The sequence below is a fragment of the Periplaneta americana genome, chromosome 11 (genome assembly GCF_040183065.1).
Source record: "Periplaneta americana isolate PAMFEO1 chromosome 11, P.americana_PAMFEO1_priV1, whole genome shotgun sequence".
In the NCBI taxonomy this organism is placed as follows: domain Eukaryota; kingdom Metazoa; phylum Arthropoda; class Insecta; order Blattodea; family Blattidae; genus Periplaneta; species Periplaneta americana.
Window position 1 is genome coordinate 54197926 of NC_091127.1, and position 21249 is coordinate 54219174.

Sequence of the window (21249 nt, forward strand, 5' to 3'; positions counted from 1 at the left end):
CACCTTAACTTATACGGAATATTCAGTAAATAATTCCTTTTAAACCACAGTTTTCGACACAATTCTTATTCACCAGCGAAAGAACTAAACCAAAATCGACACAAAATGTAATGCCCTGTTCTATGTTCACACATCTTTCACAAATATCTTAAAATGACAAACTTTCAATAGCTTTAGCCATCAGACACAATATAACGCCACTTCACGACAAACAACCAAGAACAACTGACAGCAATATTACCCTTTCAAAATTAACGAAATTCTAGAAAAATTTACAACTACTGTATAACCAATCAAATCGAAAGAAAATCACGGCGACACCAGTATAAAAATCTAGAACTAACATATACAAGTCACTAAAAATCACTAACATTTAACTCTGAAATAAAAAAGTTGGTAATACTACATTCAACCAGGTGCCCGTCTTATATGAAATTACCAAATCCTTGTTTACTCGAGAAACTGCACAGATCTAGAAGATACTGACGAGGGCGACGACGACGACGACGATGATGATGATGATAGCGTAAATAGATTGTTCCCGCTTATTTGACCTTGTATGTAGATCAAATTCTTGTTTACCCGTAATTGTACTCATAATAATTTGGTATATCATTCGCAGGTCTCTGCTACTGATGTGGACGAAGGCGCGAATGGTCGAGTGCGTTACGCAATTTCTTCTGGCGACGACAACCGCGACTTCAGCATCAGTGAGGACACAGGGGTAGTTCGCGTAGCCAAGAACCTCAACTACGAACGCAAGAGCCGGTACATCCTAACAGTGCGAGCCGAGGACTGCGCCGGAGGTCTGCTCCTCCTCAACACGGGCGAGGACTCCAGCGTCCGCTTCGACACGGCGTCCATCGTCATCACTGTCGCCGACATCAATGACAATCCACCCACCTTCTTGGACTCGCCATACCTCGCATACGTCATGGAGAACGTTGTACCCCCACCGAACGGCTATGTCCTCACCGTGAGAGCATACGACGCCGATACTCCGCCCTACAACGGACAGGTCCGCTACTTCCTCAAGGAGGGTGATGCAGATCTCTTCAGAATCAACGCCTCAACTGGAGAGATCACTCTGCTCAGAGCTCTGGACCGCGAGGCGCAGGCCGAGTACATCCTCACTCTAGTCGCCATGGACACCGGTGAGTACACAGAAACATTTTACTGCATGCTTTTTTATATAAGACCTTATCCTGTCAAAAATAGTTTTGAAACCCCAACAGCTTTTATTGGCAGATGAATTACGTGGAAGAATTTAACATCGGAAAATAATTTCACATTTACTGCTAGTAGGCAGGTTTCAAGAAAACGTTTTAGACATTCGAACACATTTCATGAATGTATGATGTATGGTTAAGCAAATTTCTGAAAACCTTTTTGGGATCCAAATAATTCTGATGAAAGATACGTTATAGGGAAGCATTTTTACATTCGGGTATATTAGATAAGTGCTAGGAAAGCATGATTTCTTGCAAACTAGCATATTTGATTACTAATATCATGAAAGTGTTAAAACAATTAAATGATTTTACTATTATACTCGGTTTCTGGTACACCTCAGTTAACTGTCAGTTACTTAACTGCACTTATAAATTTGACTGCACTGTTAACTTTCATGTGTTTCCGAAAAGTTAAATTTAGATTTATCAGATCTTGTAACTAACAGTTGAGGTAACTTTAAGTTCAGTATCTCTTGTTGTCCATAGATGTCTCCACCTGCACTGGTAGGAGCAAGGCTTTTTAATTATGGAACCGTGTGATAAACGATAGTGTACATATACACTTCCATCTCAATCGTAATATGATTAAAAAGGTAATAGTTGTTGATATTTGGCGTGATCATCGAGGTAAATAATACTAGTGGAGAGAGAGCTAGATGTAATTTCTGCTACAAAACTACAACCGCAGTCAGCTGTGGTAGTTATGGCACCCATATTGGTAATGTAAAAATATGTTACATTCGTCCATATGAATGCTTTCGGGTGTTCAAATGGACTTTTCGGAGACCGAAATACCATTGGCATTGGTAGAGCACCCAAGAATAAAATATTCATTGACTGACGACATAGAATCTGAAGTTTATGACGAAAATGAAGCTTAAGATATTCGAAATTGTTTTTACAAACACACATTATTATCCTAATATGTCATAGAAAGTAGAACATTTACCGTAAGTTACGTAAATAAAACGCCAAATTTGTTAAATTATACCGATAATATAGTAAATTAATTAATTCCGGTTTATATTATTATTTAATATCGGTTATTATACTTTACGAAACAGTAATGCAGTACCGCCGCATGTTGGTATTTGTTCGAATCAGTATTAACAGCCAGGTAACAACAGGCTGAGGCACAGTTATCAGTTGAAGCACAGATAACTGTAAATATGACGATAACTGTTGTTTTCGGAAACTCGTTTCAAACATATCAGCTCGTTAAATCTTAGATAACTCTGTATGTACAGGTAACTGTCTTTCCAGAAACCGGGCATTATTATTATTAGATTGGTGCTATTGAAATATTTTGAGCAAAACACTTTCATATATCGATATCACGGATGAATTTCGGATATTCGAATATTTTTACTAATGTATGGTGCCTTGGTATGTTCCCCCCTTGCCAGCTGACCTGAATGACCTGAGACAAGAATCGAAGCAACACTGGAGTCAATAACCGAGGACATGCTTGCACGAGTCTGAATCCGGACAGAACTAGAGTACCATCTCGACATTTGCCCTGACACCAACGGCGGTCACATTGAACAATTTTAGTGTAAAAAAAAAAAAAAAAAAAAAAAAAAAACTTGGATAGGTAATATGTTGTTTCGAGTCAATAAAGTTCACTTTTGAAAAAATCAGTTTGCACCATCCTTTTTAATCACGGTGTATTTGAACGTGTGTGATATTATGTGACCAGTAACGAAAATTTTGAGACTTGCTTTGATAGATTCCAGGCAGATAGCAACAGTGAATCTCGTCCACTGATTATTTGACCTAGGCATTTTAATGTGTATGCCAATCCTTGTATAGTGGGGTCATTGCAATTTTGAGCAATTTAGCTTCGCAGAGGAGGGGTATGTGTTCTCCGCACCATAAAGTTCTGGCAGTGCCCAATTAATAGCGGATGCCCCGCCACATGGAGGCGTTGCTGCTTGAGGCGTATTCTCACATTGCCTTTCCACGGCCGCAAGAGCGACCTGGCTGCTTAGTATTCGAATCAGATGTTTAAAGAAGAACGTATTCTCTCCTTTTATGTGTTTACTATTAGTTTATCATAGAGCAGTTAATAGACATGAGCTCTTGTGTCTGTAGAAATATGTAAAGATCGAGTACGTATATGGAAGCGCATTTATATCTCTGGTGTTTTCACCCAATTAGTTTTGAACGTATAGATCAGCTTTCCGACGTTTGGTTTAGACGGTGATAATTTTTATTGTAGAAACGTGATCTTCAATTATTTTTAACAATAGAAAACTGTTGAGTCTTTTGTTTTACGTTTATTTATAGAATGAACGGGAGTGGAGAAGTATAAAATGTAAATTCCGTGTTTCTTAAGTCTCCATAACTCTGGAATCATTTCTCAGTTGAGTAGTACTAATGTTATAATATAACAATAAACTTTTATCAACAGTACAAAGTTAACTAGTTCAGTATTGTTAGCATATTTAATTCTTGTATTAGATGGCTCTAATTTTTATTTGGGATTGTTGCTTTCTATTTTCTAACAATCATAATTTTAATGATTATAATCCTATTTTGTCCCACCAGGAGAATACTGGGATGGTACCAATTATAAGAACCACGACCCGCTTCCTTCCCGATTCTACAATCCTTCATAATACCATTTAGTTGTCTTCTTCTCACCTTCCGCCAGCTATCAGTCAGAGAAGTATAGCAACTGGCTGAATGTGCATCTTTCTATCGAGAGGAAAGTGCATTAGAGGCAAACCGCTGAAGAGTGGGGAAAAATACCTGACAAGAAAAACAATTTTATTTTATTGTGAAGGTAGAATACTATTATTCAAAAGAATTAAAATCGCTCTTCTCGTAAAGTTTTTCGGATGGTATGAATAGTAAGAGAAGGGTAACATTTTCATGCGCTGTTATGGTACTCATATGGGATTATGGTGCCGTCTACCGCTTACCTTCCTGCACAAGAGGAATAAAATGATAATGCCGTTCCAGTACTGGTTCGATGATCGTTCACCTCTGCCGAGGCATGTGGACGTGGGACCTGAAGTCTGATCGGCCTTTGGATAGGTTTTCAGCATAACAATTAGCGTAAAGATTATTTAGGAAAATCCCGAACGGTCACCAGATACAATAGTTCATCTTCGAATACAAGCGGGAAGACTGTCTTTCTTCGAATAGCACCCTATGCTAGCTACTCTCGTTGTAAGGCAGTTATTTCCAACTGGCCAACCTATGACGTCGGAGCGCGTTTCCCCTCTCGGAGCAGAGCTTAGTAGAGCACGTGAGGGTGGGTAATATTGTGTCTCCGCTATTTAAACATCTCCATCCCTTTCACTTCCCCTACTCAAGGAGATCGAGAGCAGAGACGTGTGACGTTACAGTACCAGCAGTTGGAAATGCCTGTCGTAAGGCATCCACTGCCTAGCATACGCTGACCAGACGTCCCCGATTTCCGGGGACAGTCCCGGTTTTGAGTTGCTGTCCCCGGGGAGCAAATGTCTCCTTTTTGTCCCCGGAAATTAATTTTGTCCCCAGAAATTTTGATTTTGTTTCAATGACATTTTACACATGAATATTTAAGTATCGTGATGGAACTGCTCTGATTCATGCACATTTCTGAACGGTTCTCAGTATGAGACAGAAGTACCAGCAAGCACAGTATGAGATAATCTGCACTCTTTGAGAAGAGCATACGATATCCCGTTTTGTCTTCATTCGCGTTGCGTGGAAGCATTAGAACTGCCGCAGCGTCCATTTTTAAGTAGTTCAAAAAATGAAAAGTTTTGTGACAAACCAACAGGTCAAAATTGGTGTGATATTTTTCTACATTTCAAAAAAAAAAATCTATTCCATTTGAAAATCTTCTCAAAATAGTGTCATTAATCATGCGTCTTTCAGTCAGTAATTTGTCAGTTGAAAGACTTTTCTCTACAATGAACTCAGTCTGGACTGATGAAAAGTCAAGACTGAAACTTGAAACAGCTTTGTTACATGTGAAAACTTTCATTTCTCATGTGAAGAACTTAGTGTGAAGCTGTATGGGAATGAATAGATCCTTAAAAAGATATATTCTTCAGACCACTACTTGTAAAATGTGTGTGTTAGAATTCACTGTGTATACAATATCATATGAAAGACTTCGATACATGCGTCAGTACTGAAATTGAATTCTTAGTGGCCATAATTATGTATAGAAGTTATGTGCGTTTATTCATTTAATTCAGAAAGTTAAGATACTCTACAAATTTAGTGTGCAAAGTTCTATAATTGTATCTACAGTTACATGTAATTTGTGCAACATTTCAACTGATAGTGACGAGATAAGTGTTTGTGGTTTTTCTTGAAATTGCCGATGTCCCCTGTTGGATCATAAAAATCTAGTCAGCCTAGCCTAGCACAGGGACACACTTCCACATACTAGCGGATAACGCTTATTGAAGGTCTCCGACTAGGACTGGTGAACAGTCCTGAACGTTTAGGAAGAAAAAACTAGAATGAAATGAGGAGTTTTGATGGAATGAAATTTGCAATGTTGACTAGAAATTGACAGGTACAAAACTTTGCTATAGTGCATATCTTTACGTAGAACTACTTGTGGGTGCAATCACCTGTCGACAGGTACATAGCTTTATGTTACTGCATATTTTTAAGTAGAAATATGTATTACGGTTCTAGAAATAAAACAGAGATTACAAGGATAACAGGAAGGCAAGAAAAACAAGGGGAAATACAAAGAAAATAAGGAGAACAAGGGGGTGCAAGGAAGAAAAGGGGAATGTAAATAGAACAAAGGGAAGACAAAGGAGAATAAGGCGAAGACAATGAGAATAATAGAAACACAAGGAGAATAAGAAAAGATGATAACGAAGGGAATGGAAGTAGAACAAAGGAAAGATAAGGAGAACAAGGGGAAGAAGAAAAGACTAAGAGGAATACGAGGATAATAATGGGAAGACGATAACGAGGGGAAGGCGAGAAGAAGAAGGAACCCAGAATTTGCAAAATGATTATGATATGCTTTGATATGCGAGTGTTTTGGATTAAGAGCACGTTTTCGAAACGAATTATGCTCGTAAGCCAAGGTTTTACTGTATTGTAAAAGTGTTATGGTACGAGTGATTATGTAGTAAGAACCGTCGAGTTGGCCATATTCCCACAATAGAGGTCCTGGGCACATATTTTCCCGTTAGAGTGTAAAGGAACTAACAATATGCTAGTCTGACGAAAATTTTCAAAATCTAATTAAATATTTGTATCCTATATTTGGTAATGTAAGCCTATGTACTCTGGACCCCTATTGCTGGAATATTGCCTATCAGATGGTTACTACATAATTACCATGTAATGTTATATTCGTTACTCCATGATACAGTTGATGTAAATAAGTACAGGGACATCATTTTATTTTTACTAACATTTTTTATATTAACTTGGCTATACATTTAGAGAACCGGAAATACAGTTTCCATGACTGTCGTTCGATGATACTGGCGTAAAACACAAACAAATCACTCTACTAGGTATAGGAGGTAAGAAAAGTAGTTCATCCATTTACCTAAACTAGGAAATATCGCGATTTTGAGTTTGATAATTATCATTAGGTTTTTGTTTAGTACTGTATTAAGAATAAGTGTTTTTACTACAAATTGAGTTATCATTATGCAGTGTATATTATACTGTCTACAGTATATTAGCGTACATTATAGAGAAAGAAGTTAAATTGAAAAATAATCTTAATATGAATATTTAAACACTTTTTTGAAAATGGTGGCAGTTCATTTCGATACAGGCTTCAGTTCTTTTGTGCATATTATCGCACTATAGATTATTGCATCTAATTCCAATTGCCAGTTTCGTCCTTCGTACTAGTAACTCATGTTGAAATAATTCTGTACCTACTCTATAAAAGAATACCTTACGTACTGTAAATTCAATCTTCACTTCTGCCCGATCCGAAAAGATAAAATTATTCAGACATGCTATCTACTGTCCGTCCAAGTGGTTATGCCGCAGGATTGTAGAAAGTGGGGAAATCACGTGACAGTTAATTACTTAACGAGGCCCTTTTATTTAAGTTATTTTAAACAGTTGTATAATATTACGTAAACGTCCAATTCCTAACAGAAATTAATGTTTTCAGAAAAGAGCTAAGACAGCCCAGCTTTTACAGAGGGGCCAACAGAAGCAGGTGGATACGTAGGCAAACGGACGACAGTAGCCCTACCTGTGCGAAAATATGATTCAATATTGAAAGCTCTTTCGTCACTGGAAAACACGAACATATTTCTGGAACGTACTACACTCACTAACTCAGTGCTGTTTACTATATGCGGCCTTGATTCTGTGTGGAGTACAGTTGAAACTTCATTAGTAGAAGGGATGGGAGTGAAGTACATTAAAAAACTCAGGTACAATACAAATTGAAGTAAAAATAAAATGATGTCCCTGTATATGTTTTACTGTTATAAATGTCAAATAGCTTTTTTTGAACAAAAGTGAACATTTCGCTCACATTTCCAAACAAAACCGGATATTTCCAAAAGATTTTTTTCTATAAAATGCACACAAAATAACTAAAATCATTATTATTGATACCATTAGAACAACAGATGTAACACGCACGACACATAATATTATCACAGTCTAGTATATACAGTCACGAAGCTTGAGTTGTGAGGGTGCTAAGAACAATAGACTGTGTCGGTACTATTTCGCATTGTCTGTAATGAGGCGATATTAGCGATCCTAGTGGTTAGCAACTATCTATGGATGCATATTTACTACGTATTGAGCTTCGTGACTGTATATACTACATTGTGATATTATCGTTCACTTTGGAGTACAGTAAAGGCTCGATACAGTTTTTTCTACTTCCTGAAAAAAAATACTATTTTGGAAATTACAGGTTTTCTTCGCATCTTCCACAACTATAGGTACTAAGAGTGGTCATCGTGGTGAATTTGTTTTGGCTTGCATTTAACTGTAACGTTCCGCTATTCTGACATGACCAAGAATCATTTAGGTTCAATTTCTACACAGAAACGAATATTGAAAGAAGAGTGACATTCATTTCAAGATGAAAATCTTTTAATTTTAAAGAACTTTCAGTATCAGAGACTTCTGGTTTCTAGCAGTTTTATTATTTTAAATCTGGTTCTAAATTTGAAAAATACTTATTTTATAGCCCTACCTCTCTTATAAGGCTTTATTGTGGTAGTGCATTGCGAGTGTCATACATTGCACCGTAGTGTTATATACATTTTCATTACATTACAAGTTTCATAGCAGTTAAACATTTTATGTGAATGTAATTATTGAAAGGACGTAGGATTGAGAAAGAAAGTATGAAAGTTTTAACGTCAGTAAAACATCAAAACAGATTCTATGTAAGAGTAGTTAAATGTGTGAATTTGACATTTTTTTTTGCAACTACGTTGCTTAGCAACACAACGGGACATCGTCATTTGTTTCACTTCTAAAATAAGTGACTGCAAAAGACTTCCCTAGGGTAATTATTAGAGATTCATTAAATGAACTTGAATGATAAATGTTCCGGTCTTTATATGTACACAGTACCACTAGTTGTTATGCTTCATCTAGCACTAAACTGATCCTAAATATTCTTCCAATTTAAATTGTCACCATTCTCTTTCTTCATACAGATTAATTTTACAATCGTCGTCTATACGAAATAATTATTAGTTTCTCAGTTCCATCAACATATTTCTTGCGGAAAGATAATTGTCGTTATATTATATCCATAGAAATGATTATAGTGTATGTGTTGATAAAGCAGAACGCTTATTAAGTGGTAGAATTGCATCAAGTGCGAACCAACATTTATGAGCGTTGTATATGAGGCCTAACTAACAGATAAGTTGCTATGGTTCGTTGCCATTTCTCCGACGGGAATTGAACTAGGGTGCGCCTGAACGATACAGCGCAGAATTAAACTGTAAAACGTAAGTAACTTATATACAGGGTGTAACTGAATGATTTTTTCAAAAATTGTGGAAAAACCTGGTATGATACATATAATAATTCAAATAATGGACTTAAATTAATAAAAAATTGTTTGACATAAATTATCTATCAACGAAAATAAAAATATAATTATTCCATTCTCATTATCTGAAAAATGTTACAAATCTCCTACATCTGTACAGGGTTGTTTCCGATCTCTGATAACGAATATGAATGATATCATGTGCGTCATTAACCACAACGACAGCTGAATTGCAGCGAGAGGTGACAGACCAGTAGTGAGTGATTTCATAATCAGAGTGCACGGTGTATCACAGTAGCAATGTCCAAGAAAATCGAGCCTTTTTTTTTGAGGGGTACATAACAACCCTTTCCGATGCCAAGTACAGTTAAGTGAAAATCATTGGAGCCTGCAAAAAACATAGTTTCGTTATTTCCAAGAAAGGCATCTTGTGTGTACCTAATAAGACAGGCAAAGCTCGGATGGGATTAATTCCAGAGTGGAAAAAGCAAGAAAATCCACCCCTGTCACAAGTCGGCGCACCACCACGAGATGATACAAATTAATTCCATTCGATATTTACCAATCTTATTAAGTACACAGAAGATGCCTTTCTTGGAAATAACGAAACCTAGTTTATTGCAGGCTTCTTTTATTTTCATTTAACAGTACTTGGCATCGGAAAGTGTTGTTATGTATCCCTCTCTTAAAGGCTCGATTTTGTTGGGAATTTCTGCTGTGAGTCGCCGTGCATTTTGACTATGAGATCACTAACTACTGGTCTGTCACCTCGCGCCACAGTTCAGCTGTCATGTGACTCTGACGCACATGATGTCATTCAAATTCGTTATCAGAGATCGAAAACAACTCTGCATTATATACTTCTTAATTTAAAATCAAGAATCCGCCACTGAGCATGAGTTCTACTCTTTCAGAGGTGAGCTAAAATTGTATCAGTGTATGCTATATTTTATGTTACAAGTATTAGCAAAATAAAATAAAAATATAGAGGGTGATATGATGAAGATTTTTCACAAGGAATTGGGATATCTAGCATTTTGTGACTCGTGAGCCATTCCATGGAGGAGCCTGTCTCAAAATGTAAATAAAGTTAGAGCAGTGGTGTCTACTTGTATTAGCTTTGTCAGTTCCTGTTGATCGCCGAGTTAGGGAAGCTGGAACCTTGACCTGCACGCTCCCCTGACCTCTTCCCTCCTGACTTTTTTCCTATGGGAGTACGTGAAGACTATTTTGTACTCAACACCGGTAGAAACAGTAAATTATCTTACTGAGCGCATCTTTATAGCATCTTTACTGCATTCGATACCATAAGAGGGGAGCGGAGAATCTTCCAGAGAGTAAAACAAAACATGGTTCGTCGTTACACGCTATGTGACGAAGTTGGCGGTCGTCACTTTGAACATTTATTGTAAATGTGGAAGCCAATAAAGTTCTTCAAACTACTCTGATGCTTTATTTTGCCTACTGAATAAGTAGAAAGTTCGCCACCACAAAAACAGGAAAACCAACATCTCACAGTGCTGTAGATACTCCAATTCTCATTCCCGGTCATGGGTTCCTAGATGATAAATCTTCACCATATCACCCTCTATATCCCCCATATTTTAAAAAAAGTCATTCAGTTAAACGCTGTACATTTTTCTTAAACGATGAGAATAGGGCCTATACCAGTGGTCGTCAGCACTTGCTGAAATGTGCAAAGGGTAAGCGGAGTCGTCCCGTGTGCACCGTTGTGCAGCAGGAAGAGGTAAAGAGCATACCCGCTAGCAGCTACGAGTGCACCATGGTGCACTGTGTTCTCCACGAGTAAGGGACGCTAGCCCCAGGGTGCTCTGCGCTGACAACCCCTGGTCTACACGATTAATGTGCAAGAATATGAAAGCGACGATTACGTTGTAAGGGCAGAAGATCGTATCTTCAGTATGTGAACAGTGCTTTTGATATATTTCTGAGAATTGGAACTTTGTTAGTTCAGAGCAGGTAATATAATAATAATAATAATAATAATAATAATAATAATAATAATTATTATTATTATTATTATTATTATTATTATTATTATTATTGTTGATGTTGTTGTTGTTGTTGTTATTATTATTGTATGTGAACAGTGCTTTTGAAATATTTCTGAGAATTGGAACTTTATTAGTTCAGAGCAGGTAATAAAATTATTATTATTATTGTTATTATTATATTATTATTATTATTATTATTATTATTATTATTATTATTATTATTATTATTATTATTATTATTATTATTATTATTGTACCCGATGATGAAGTGGGTACCATACTTGACGCTAAATCCGATACTTGCGAACTGAAATCCTTGGGAGGGCGGTAAAATTCCTTAGTACAGCTTTATTTGGAATGTTAGTAAAACTGGAAGGCTCGTGTTGTATATTTACGATAGTACATGTAAAATAATACCACAGTCTAGTATATACAGTCACGAAGCTCGAGTTGATGAGGGTGCTAGGAACAATAGATTGTGCCGGTACTATTTCGCATTGTCTGTAATGAGGTGATAGTAGCGATCCTAGTGGTTAGCAACTATCTATGGATGCATATTTACTACGTATTGAGCTTCGTGACTGTATATACTATACTGTGATACTACTATTCTTATTGAGAGAGCTCCAGTCTAAATCAACTGGCCATACATTGTCCATATAAAAATTTAGATCTTGAGGTTGTACATGGGGTCCGTATGGGCAGACTAAGTGCGTGGAGTTTGACGTTCTGCATATAATAATTTATTATTATTATTATTATTATTATTATTATTATTATTATTATTATTATTATTGTACCCGATGATGAAGTGGGTACCATACTTGACGCTAAATCCGATACTTGCGAACTGAAATCCTTGGGAGGGCGGTAAAATTCCTTAGTATAGCTTTATTTGGAATGTTAGTAAAACTGGAAGGCTCGTGTTGTATATTTACGATAGTACATGTAAAATAATACCACAGTCTAGTATATACAGTCACGAAGCTCGAGTTGATGAGGGTACTAGGAACAATAGACTGTGCCGGTACTATTTCGCATTGTCTGTAATGAGGTGATAGTAGCGATCCTAGTGGTTAGCAACTATCTATGGATGCATATTTACTACGTATTGCGCTTCGTGACTGTATATACTATACTGTGATACTACTCTTCTTATTGAGAGAGCTCCAGTCTAAATCAACTGGCCATACATTGTCCATATAAAAATTTAGATCTTGAGGTTGTACATGGGGTCCGTATGGGCAGACTAAGTGCGTGGAGTTTGACGTTCTGCATATAATAATTTATTATTATTATTATTATTATTATTATTATTATTATTATTATTATTATTATTATTATTATTATTATTGTACCCGATGATGAAGTGGGTACCATACTTGACGCTAAATCCGATACTTGCGAACTGAAATCCATGGGAGGGCGGTAAAATTCCTTAGTACAGCTTTATTTGGAATGTTAGTAAAACTGGAAGGCTCGTGTTGTATATTTACGATAGTACATGTAAAATAATACCACAGTCTAGTATATACAGTCACGAAGCTCGAGTTGATGAGGGTGCTAGGAACAATAGACTGTGCCGGTACTATTTCGCATTGTCTGTAATGAGGTGATAGTAGCGATCCTAGTGGTTAGCAACTATCTATGGATGCATATTTACTACGTATTGAGCTTCGTGACTGTATATAATATACTGTGATACTACTCTTCTTATTGAGAGAGCTCCAGTCTAAATCAACTGGCCATACATTGTCCATATAAAAATTTAGATCTTGAGGTTGTACATGGGGTCCGTATGGGCAGACTAAGTGCGTGGAGTTTGACGTTCTGCATATAATAATTTATTATTATTATTATTATTATTATTATTATTATTACTATTATTCAACAATTAATGTGCATAGCTAAAGTGGTTTTAGGGTGAAAGCCTTGCTATCGGTATGGATGACATTTTTTTAAATGGAAGTTACTATACAGAATCCCTTCATATTGAAAGGCAATAGATACACAGGATAAAATACGCTGTTGTCACGTCAGACGACGGAGGAAAAATGAGAGAGAAAGTAAATTCTAGACTCACCCCACAAATTTCAGCAGCGGTGTTACCAGATTTGAGGAAATATTCTAAAATTAGGTTAAAGAACAGGGAAAATTAGAAGATTTGAAAAAAAAAAACCGTATTTTTTATGGACGTTTGGCTTTCTTTTGAATTCATGGAATAAATGTGCAATAAAAAACTGAAGACTATATATTTTCTATGTTTGATATAGGCCTACACTTGTAAATAATTTTATTCTCGAGTCTATTTGCAATAAAATATTATGTTATTTATGAGATTCATCTTTCTCAGGCCAATCAGAATGCAAGTTATCGACAAATCAGAACACGAGCATTAATAGCACGTAGGGCAATTGAATCAAATTATTGCCACCTCACCAATACCAATTAATCTTTCTTGTTTTTTTTAAATTGAGGTCTTTACTTACAAAAATCTGTCACCCATTTCTAACTTGCTGTTACTTACGACTAATCACTGTTTGTTTTGACGTAGAACTTATGTAATACGTTTCAAATAAGTTGACACATTCCGATAGAATGTGTGTTTTCATTACATTTAATTTTACGAATAAAGAAACGTGACAGTTTACAATGAAGTTGCAGGCTTTAATTTGCATTGTGCTTGTATATTCCTAGCTTAATTCCAATATTTAACTATACAATTTTAACTAAAAGTGAACGTCCGTTTACGTCTGATTAATCTCAATATGTTAGGTTAGGTTGCTCTTGTTAGTCACAGAATGAAGCTTGTGTTATAAAATATAGGGAACGGATTTCTAGTTCCTTACCTATTTTGTTTGCTACGTCCTAGATGTATGTTATTCAGATATCTCTACGTTTCATGCATATAGGATCCCACTATTAAAATTCTATAGAACCAAAAACGCCTAAAAGAACAATAAAATCTTATAAATGCCTAAAAACTGTGTTTGTGTCTGAAAAGCGCCGTTTTAGTATTTTGTGTATATTTAAAATAAAAATACCGGTACTAAAAATGCAAAAATGCCCCCAAAAAATACAAAAAATGTTATTTACATTGCAAAAAAAAATCTCTTACAAACACCGGCCTACAAAGCTCGTTCCATATTGGTCTCAGAAGGGAAGAGAAGAAGATTTTACCTAATTTCTTGGAACCGAAGTTCTTTTGGAAAGGTCCATCTAGGATAAAAGGCTTTGTAGGTTGTTCAGGTTAGGCTAGAACTTACAAATTAGTTTTCCTGTCATTACATCCCCGTTATGAGAAATGAAACTGCCCAATAAGCATTCAGTGTCTTTCACTGATAGAATTTGAATCTTCACTTTAGTAATACTCATTATCAGCACCAGTTCTTTTTACTTATATATTCTCCACCCAAAATGGAATATTTGCTAAAATTAAAATTATTAATTGTTAATGTTATATAAACTCCTAAATGTCCTAAATTGGATTTTATAAAGCCCCAAATCTCTCTTTTTTAGCTACTGGAAATTCGTTCCCTAGTTATAAAACAGTATTGGAGTAATATGGAAGTTCTATAGGTATTATAATGAACTACAGCAGTTTTACGTCTTTCACAATCATCCATTTTGTTCTATTACCCAGTATTTCCTGCACCAATCCAAAATTCGCAGACATGTTGAAGAAATTTGGGGAAATCTTACATGTTTGGCTGAGGAAATTTTCGAGTTTCTAGCTGGAAATTCTGTTCGCCAGTATGTTTTGCACTCTGCCAACGTTAACATGTAGTTCTCCACTGTTATTTCTCGCTAAAGGAGGAGTAAACACAGCAAACCAATTTGAAGAATACTAATGAGATCAACTACAATCACTTTCTATTGCGAAATATTATGATCTGTGGTATTATAGTAGTTTTAAAACGGCAAAATTAGCATTGCTGTATAAATACATTTCAGAGGACAATAATCAACTTCCCCTATGATGTACACAGCGAGAAGATAAATTAGAAAAGTTCACTGATTGGCCCAAAAAATTTCACACAGGAAACAGGTTTCGCTCGGTTAAAATACAGACAGGCTTTCACTGTTAGAGATCGAACACGACTGCCGAGGAAATAGTGTGTACATTTCCCCGGGATTGAGAGAGGGAAGTGACGTCAAGGCTAGAACTGTAGTATACAGCTGACTTCCATTCGGTGCATCTGAGTCTAATTTATGGCAATCCAGTGCACATTCCAGCAGTGAATCTTCATTTATGATACGTATATTACGAAGAATTAATATAAAATGTGTCGTGCTATATTTTCAGCGGTCGGCAGTTCCAGCACAGCCGTACACATCAGTGTGAACGGAGCTTTCGAGGTCTTGCTGAGAGCTGAAACAAATGTTAATCCTAGCGCAGGCAGCGAACAGCATCAATGTTGTGGCGTGCTCAAATTTTTTAAATATTAAAATTATACAAACATAGATAGCCCGAGTATTCGTAGAAGGTCACTGCTGATGATGAATCTATGTTTGTTTGGACACGGTCTCCAGCGGCGGCCAGTAATGCATCACAACGTGATCTGAAAGCCAACGGCAGGTACAGCACGCAACGAGTGGGTGGAGGGACACGATTCCTCGGGCCGAAGAGGTTATTATTACATCTCTCTGTTTAATTGTGCTACATTTATTCCATGAGAACCGACTCTAATTAATGATTTTCGCAGAGCTTATACACGGTAACAAAGATTTCTGCACTCTGTGGGTAGTCAAGGAGGGCAAAAAGGTCGACAGAACCGCATCTGTAAGCTTTGAAAATGAAGTGGATGAAAACAGTACCGCGGTAGTCAAGGTTGTGAGAATTAGTAGTTGATAGTTACTGGCCCATTTTACACAGTCCCAATCCAGTCAGACAAACAGTTCCTATCTTGACTCTAGTAGTAGGTATCTTACTAACAAACTTGGAGGATTCGAGTTCGATTTCCGGCAGGAAAGTGAAAATTCATTTATCTGTCTTAGAACCTGGGTGTATGTCTCTTGTATGTCTCTATATGTAGGTATTACATTATAAAGCCATTCTTAAGGTATGCAACAACCAGGAAACTTTCAGCGCATTGATCTAGGTTCTAAGAGTTTGGGGCTTCGAACTCTGGGTTCGGGCTCGTCAGTATATCATTTTTTTTATTTTAGTAGGTTGTTTTACGACGCTTTATCAACAGCTTAGGTTATTTAGCGTCTGAATGAGATGAAGGCGATAATGCCGGTGAAATGAATCCGGGGTCCAGCACCGAAAGTTACCCAGCATTTGCTCATATTGGGTTGAGGGAAAACCCCGGAAAAAACCTCAACCAGGTAACTTGCCCCGACCGGGAATCGAACCCGGGTCACCTGCTTTCGCGGCCAGACTCGCTAACCGTTACTCCACAGGTGTGGACTCGTCAGTATATGATGGGACGTTATCTGCAGGGTCCAGGTAGGATGGCACGCCTATCAACGTCGGATTCACAAATGCCACCCGGGTTATCAGCGGGATTTAGACAATCATCGCATAGATAGAAATAGATAGAGATCATGCTGGAGACATTCAAAAAATGTATATCGACCTCTTAAATATACGACAAGAAGATTCATTTATATAAGGTTTTTATTTTTATTTTATTGGGTTATTTTACGACGCTGTATCAACATCTAGGTTATTTAGCGTCTGAATGAAATTTAATAAAGGTGATAATGCCGGCGAAATGAGTCCGGGGTCCAGCATCGAAAGTTACCCAGCATTTTCTCGTATTGGGTTGAGGGAAAACCCCGGTAAAAATCTCGACCAGGTAACTTGCCCCGACCGGTATTCGAACCCGGGCCACCTGGTTTCGCGGCCAGACGCGCTGACCGTTACTCCACAGGTAATATAAGAAGGTAATCTATTATAAAGTCTTATTGCAACCGTATAAAAACTGTTTTGAGTGATACTAAATTTATTTTTATTAGGTTAAATAATATTTCTATTACGCGTAGAATAATCAAGAAGATAACAATTGGTAGTTGAATTTAAAACTTTTTTCTTCGTATAAAGAAGGCAGCTCAAAACATATAACGATGTCAAAGTAAGTATACCCAACTTAATAATAAGTGGTTTACAATGCTATCTTAAGGGAGCTCCACTAATAATCCTACAGCTCTTTTGCAAAATAAGTCAAGCTGTGATTCCCCCATAACAGAGTCTCATAATTAAGGTGACTTTGAGTAAAAGCGTAATAAATCTACAAATAATAGGGCGTACAATGAACCTAAACGACCTAAGTGGAAGGATCCATCTCAGCTCCAGTCCTCGTGAAATTGATCGATTAGTCAATCAATATTACTCGACCGAGGCCAGTGGCGTCCTGCAGCCCGGAGCGCCACTTGTACTGCTCCTGTGTTCGTATAGCGTCATCGCCATAGACGGCCGCGGCTCCACTCGCCTCGGTCGAGTAATACCTAAGTTTCCCGGTAGTCTAATGGCTTCCGTGATTCTATTTGAATCTTAGGTATTCAGCTTCGATCCTGGCCGAAAGCGATTGACTTTTAAGCGGAAAGAGCCAAAAGTGCGACTTTCAACATATGAGAAAGTAAGTAGTTGCCCACACATAGATTTCCCTCATGTAAATGATCCATTTGTTCATGAGTAAATATCAATAAGGACAAAATATATGTCCAGGCCCGCCTTTAGTACGTTACGAACTCACAGTAACAGATGTCACTCCGTTAACGAATATTGATACTTCTATTGGAGGTGAGAGGGAATACATAGATTGATAATGCCACTGGTAGACAGATCCATATAACTTATATAATGAAACTGACGACGTATTACTACGAGGTGAATAAACTGAATATTAATAATATTGATTAAACAGAGACCAAATAAAAAGAGGTACGGTAATAATTGAGGTGCTGGGTGCAAGAAGGGCATTTTAGAGGATGAGCTCTTTTTGAGTAAAACGCTTTATTGTGGTCTATGATCTGTTATGAATATGATCACCAAGTTGTAGTTCAACATTGTGATCATAGAGGTCAGGAATACCCAAAATGTAAAGGCGTGCATAGATAACATTATTACGGTTTGAATTTTCAACATCAATTTTATAAAAACGTGCATCTGAGAGAAGTGCCTTTCTTGCACTCAACCCCTCAATTTAGTTGTCAAATGCTTGGTGCAACGAACCAACCAACAAACCACCTTTCGGTAACAAATACATCTGTGTCATGCTTGTAACGAAAATCGGCGTATTTCAATCATCTTCAGGTAAACAGTGTTTTGTGGTATACTCTAATGTAAATGATCTACAAAAATGTAGCTCCCAGTAAAAATAAAACACAAAAGGAAATTTGGTCCGTTCTACTGGTGCTTCAGTAACATTACATACCTTGGCTATACTAGACACACTTTAACTATGGTCCGTCCCAGGAATCTGTAGAGTAAAAAGATGAAATAAGACATGTGGGTATGTGGGAGGGCTGGGACCAATGACCGCTCTGGGAGGAGGCATTGGTTGAACGAAGCTACCAATCGCATACAGGAAAAGGATCATTTCTATCTGAACTCTCTACTATACCGGGGACAGAACAACTAGAGGCTTCAGTGACGTCACTACAGAAGAGCCCACACACAGCAGAATTGTTCGTGGCACTACAAACTGAAAACGTTGACCATCTACTTTCACTGATCCAGCTGCGCTCTCACAATACAATAACGTTTGTTCAGAAAATGTTTTGCAGCTTAATGGTACCGTATACCTGCTAGTGCGGGAGGAGGGGGTGGTCGGACAGTAAAAGTAACCGTCTCCAAGCTTCTAGATGTTCTGTCCCCAGTATACTGTAGACATCTTACCCCTTAGCGGCCTCGAGCTGATGCTGCCCGCAATACACTCCGGCACAGGTAGACTCCGCCCCAATATGTGCCAAGTCACTCTACAGATTTCGGGGACAGACCATAGATATTCTCTACAGAGTCTGCATAATTATTTTGAGTTTAACGCTTACAGTTCCGCACCATAGTTGCGTGACTTTTAAGACGTCATGCCTTGAGCTTGCTATAACAAATTTAGGAAGCTACAGTTGTAACAAATCCAGTTTTGTAAGCCAACTATGGGGAGAACATCGTGCTGGCCACAGGTACCTCTATATTCTTTAGATGATCGTTTACCTCTGCTGAGGAATGCAGACATGAGGCCTGCAGTTTGTTTCTCGGCCTGCGTTGGGCTGTCGTAATAAACAAGAAATTCCGTACTCCACCTGTCATTTAAATTCAGTAATATGCATAGAAGTTGGAGGACAGAATATTTGTGTGTGGTCTACAGGTTTTTTAGTTGTTGAAAGATGGAAGTATGGCGTTTATATTGCGATCTATTATTTAACCTTTAGTTTACAGTCTCTTTATGGCTTTGGACTGTTTCATTACGATAAAAATTTACTTAAAGATTGATATGCAATTTGAGAAAAAAAAACCTTTCGAACAACAACAGATTGCACTGTCATATTCGGGAGTCCACTTAAAGCGAATATGAACCTTTAAAATGTAAAATTATGCACAATTTTTGTATCACGCAGTTCAGAATCGAATTCTTAATGCACTTTTTTTTTAATCTAAAAATAAAAGGACAATAATTTGTAATCATTTTTAACGTTCTGATACACCCTTAGCCAGAGGAATGGAAACTGCATCAACGTAGCCACCGCTATGTGGCGTAGGAGTTCACTTTATTAAGACACTCACAAGTGGCCTAAGCTCTTTATATTTCTGTCATGAATCTTTCTTGTCTCCCACACGAGCGTCTTACATCATCTCTTATTTCCACATTTATTACAATCAGCCAGTCATTTAACTCAAACCTGTTCGCTAACCCCTGTTCTTCAAACTGTGGTTCGTGATTACGAGTGTTGTTAATATTTGACCGAAACAAATTGTTACGTCCACTGTATAAAGATACACCATTAGTCCAACGGCTGCAACGTCTACATTTCCACATCAGGCATGCGACTTGGAACCCTACAAGTCGAATTCGAATTAAAGTCATTTCTACCAACTTAAAAATCAGACGATTCAGTTGTAGATCTGAGTGGGACTCGTGATTCGAGACTAAGCTCGGGTCTGGATTCGAATCCCACTTTGAATGTTTTCTCATTGGGTGTTTTTCCCCGAACATTTTCTCAACTGTAATCCTGGACCTCATCTAGCCAATATATCATTTCGTTAACAATAATTCCAGTGACCATAGATAACTGAGTGGTTGATAACGCGTCGTTAAATAACATTAAATATAATAGTAAATCAGTAAACGTACAGAACGAATTACATACAAATCACAACTGATCCAGATAAAATTATGGAATAATGTACGTTCGAATATTAAATAGAAAAATGTGAAGGAGCAATAAATCAATATTCAGTTGCAGTAAATTTCCTGGATAGTAAATCCATATAACAAAGTATATGATTATGTCTCGTGACGAGAATATTGTACGAAATGGGAATATAAAAGTTGGAGATTTATCTTTCGAAGAGGTGAAAAAATTCAAATATTTTGGAGCAACAATAACAAAATATAAATGACACTCGGGAGGAAATTAAACACAGAATAAATATGGGAAATGCCTGTTAATATTCGGTTGAGAAGCTTTTGTCATCTAGTCTGCTATCAAAAAATCTGAAAGCTAGAATTTATAAAACAGTTATACTACCAGTTGTTCTGTATGGTTGTGATACTTTGATTCTCACATTGAGAAAGGAACAGAGATTAAGGGTGTTTGAGAATAAGGTTCTTAGGAAATTTGGGGATAAGAGGGGTGAAGTTACAGGAGAATGGAGAAAGTTACACAATGCAGTACTGCACGCATTGTATTCTTCACCTGACATAATTAGGAACATTAAATCCAGACGTTTGAGATGGGCAGGGCATATAGCACATATGGGCGAATCCAGAAATGCATATAGTGTGTTAGTTGGGAGACAAGAGAGAAAAAGATCTTTGGGGAGGCCGAGACGTAGATGGGAGGATAATATTAA

General features: G+C 37.2%; 1 protein-coding gene across 1 annotated transcript in view; it reads left to right on the plus strand.

The window, feature by feature from the left end:
• LOC138709007 (cadherin-related tumor suppressor-like) overlaps nt 1-21249 on the plus strand; it is a 553993-nt gene that overhangs the window by 119588 nt on the left and 413156 nt on the right. The window contains exon 6 of the mRNA XM_069839450.1: nt 623-1154. Within this exon, the coding sequence (XP_069695551.1) occupies nt 623-1154 (532 nt within the window). The remainder of the gene's footprint in view (nt 1-622; nt 1155-21249) is intronic.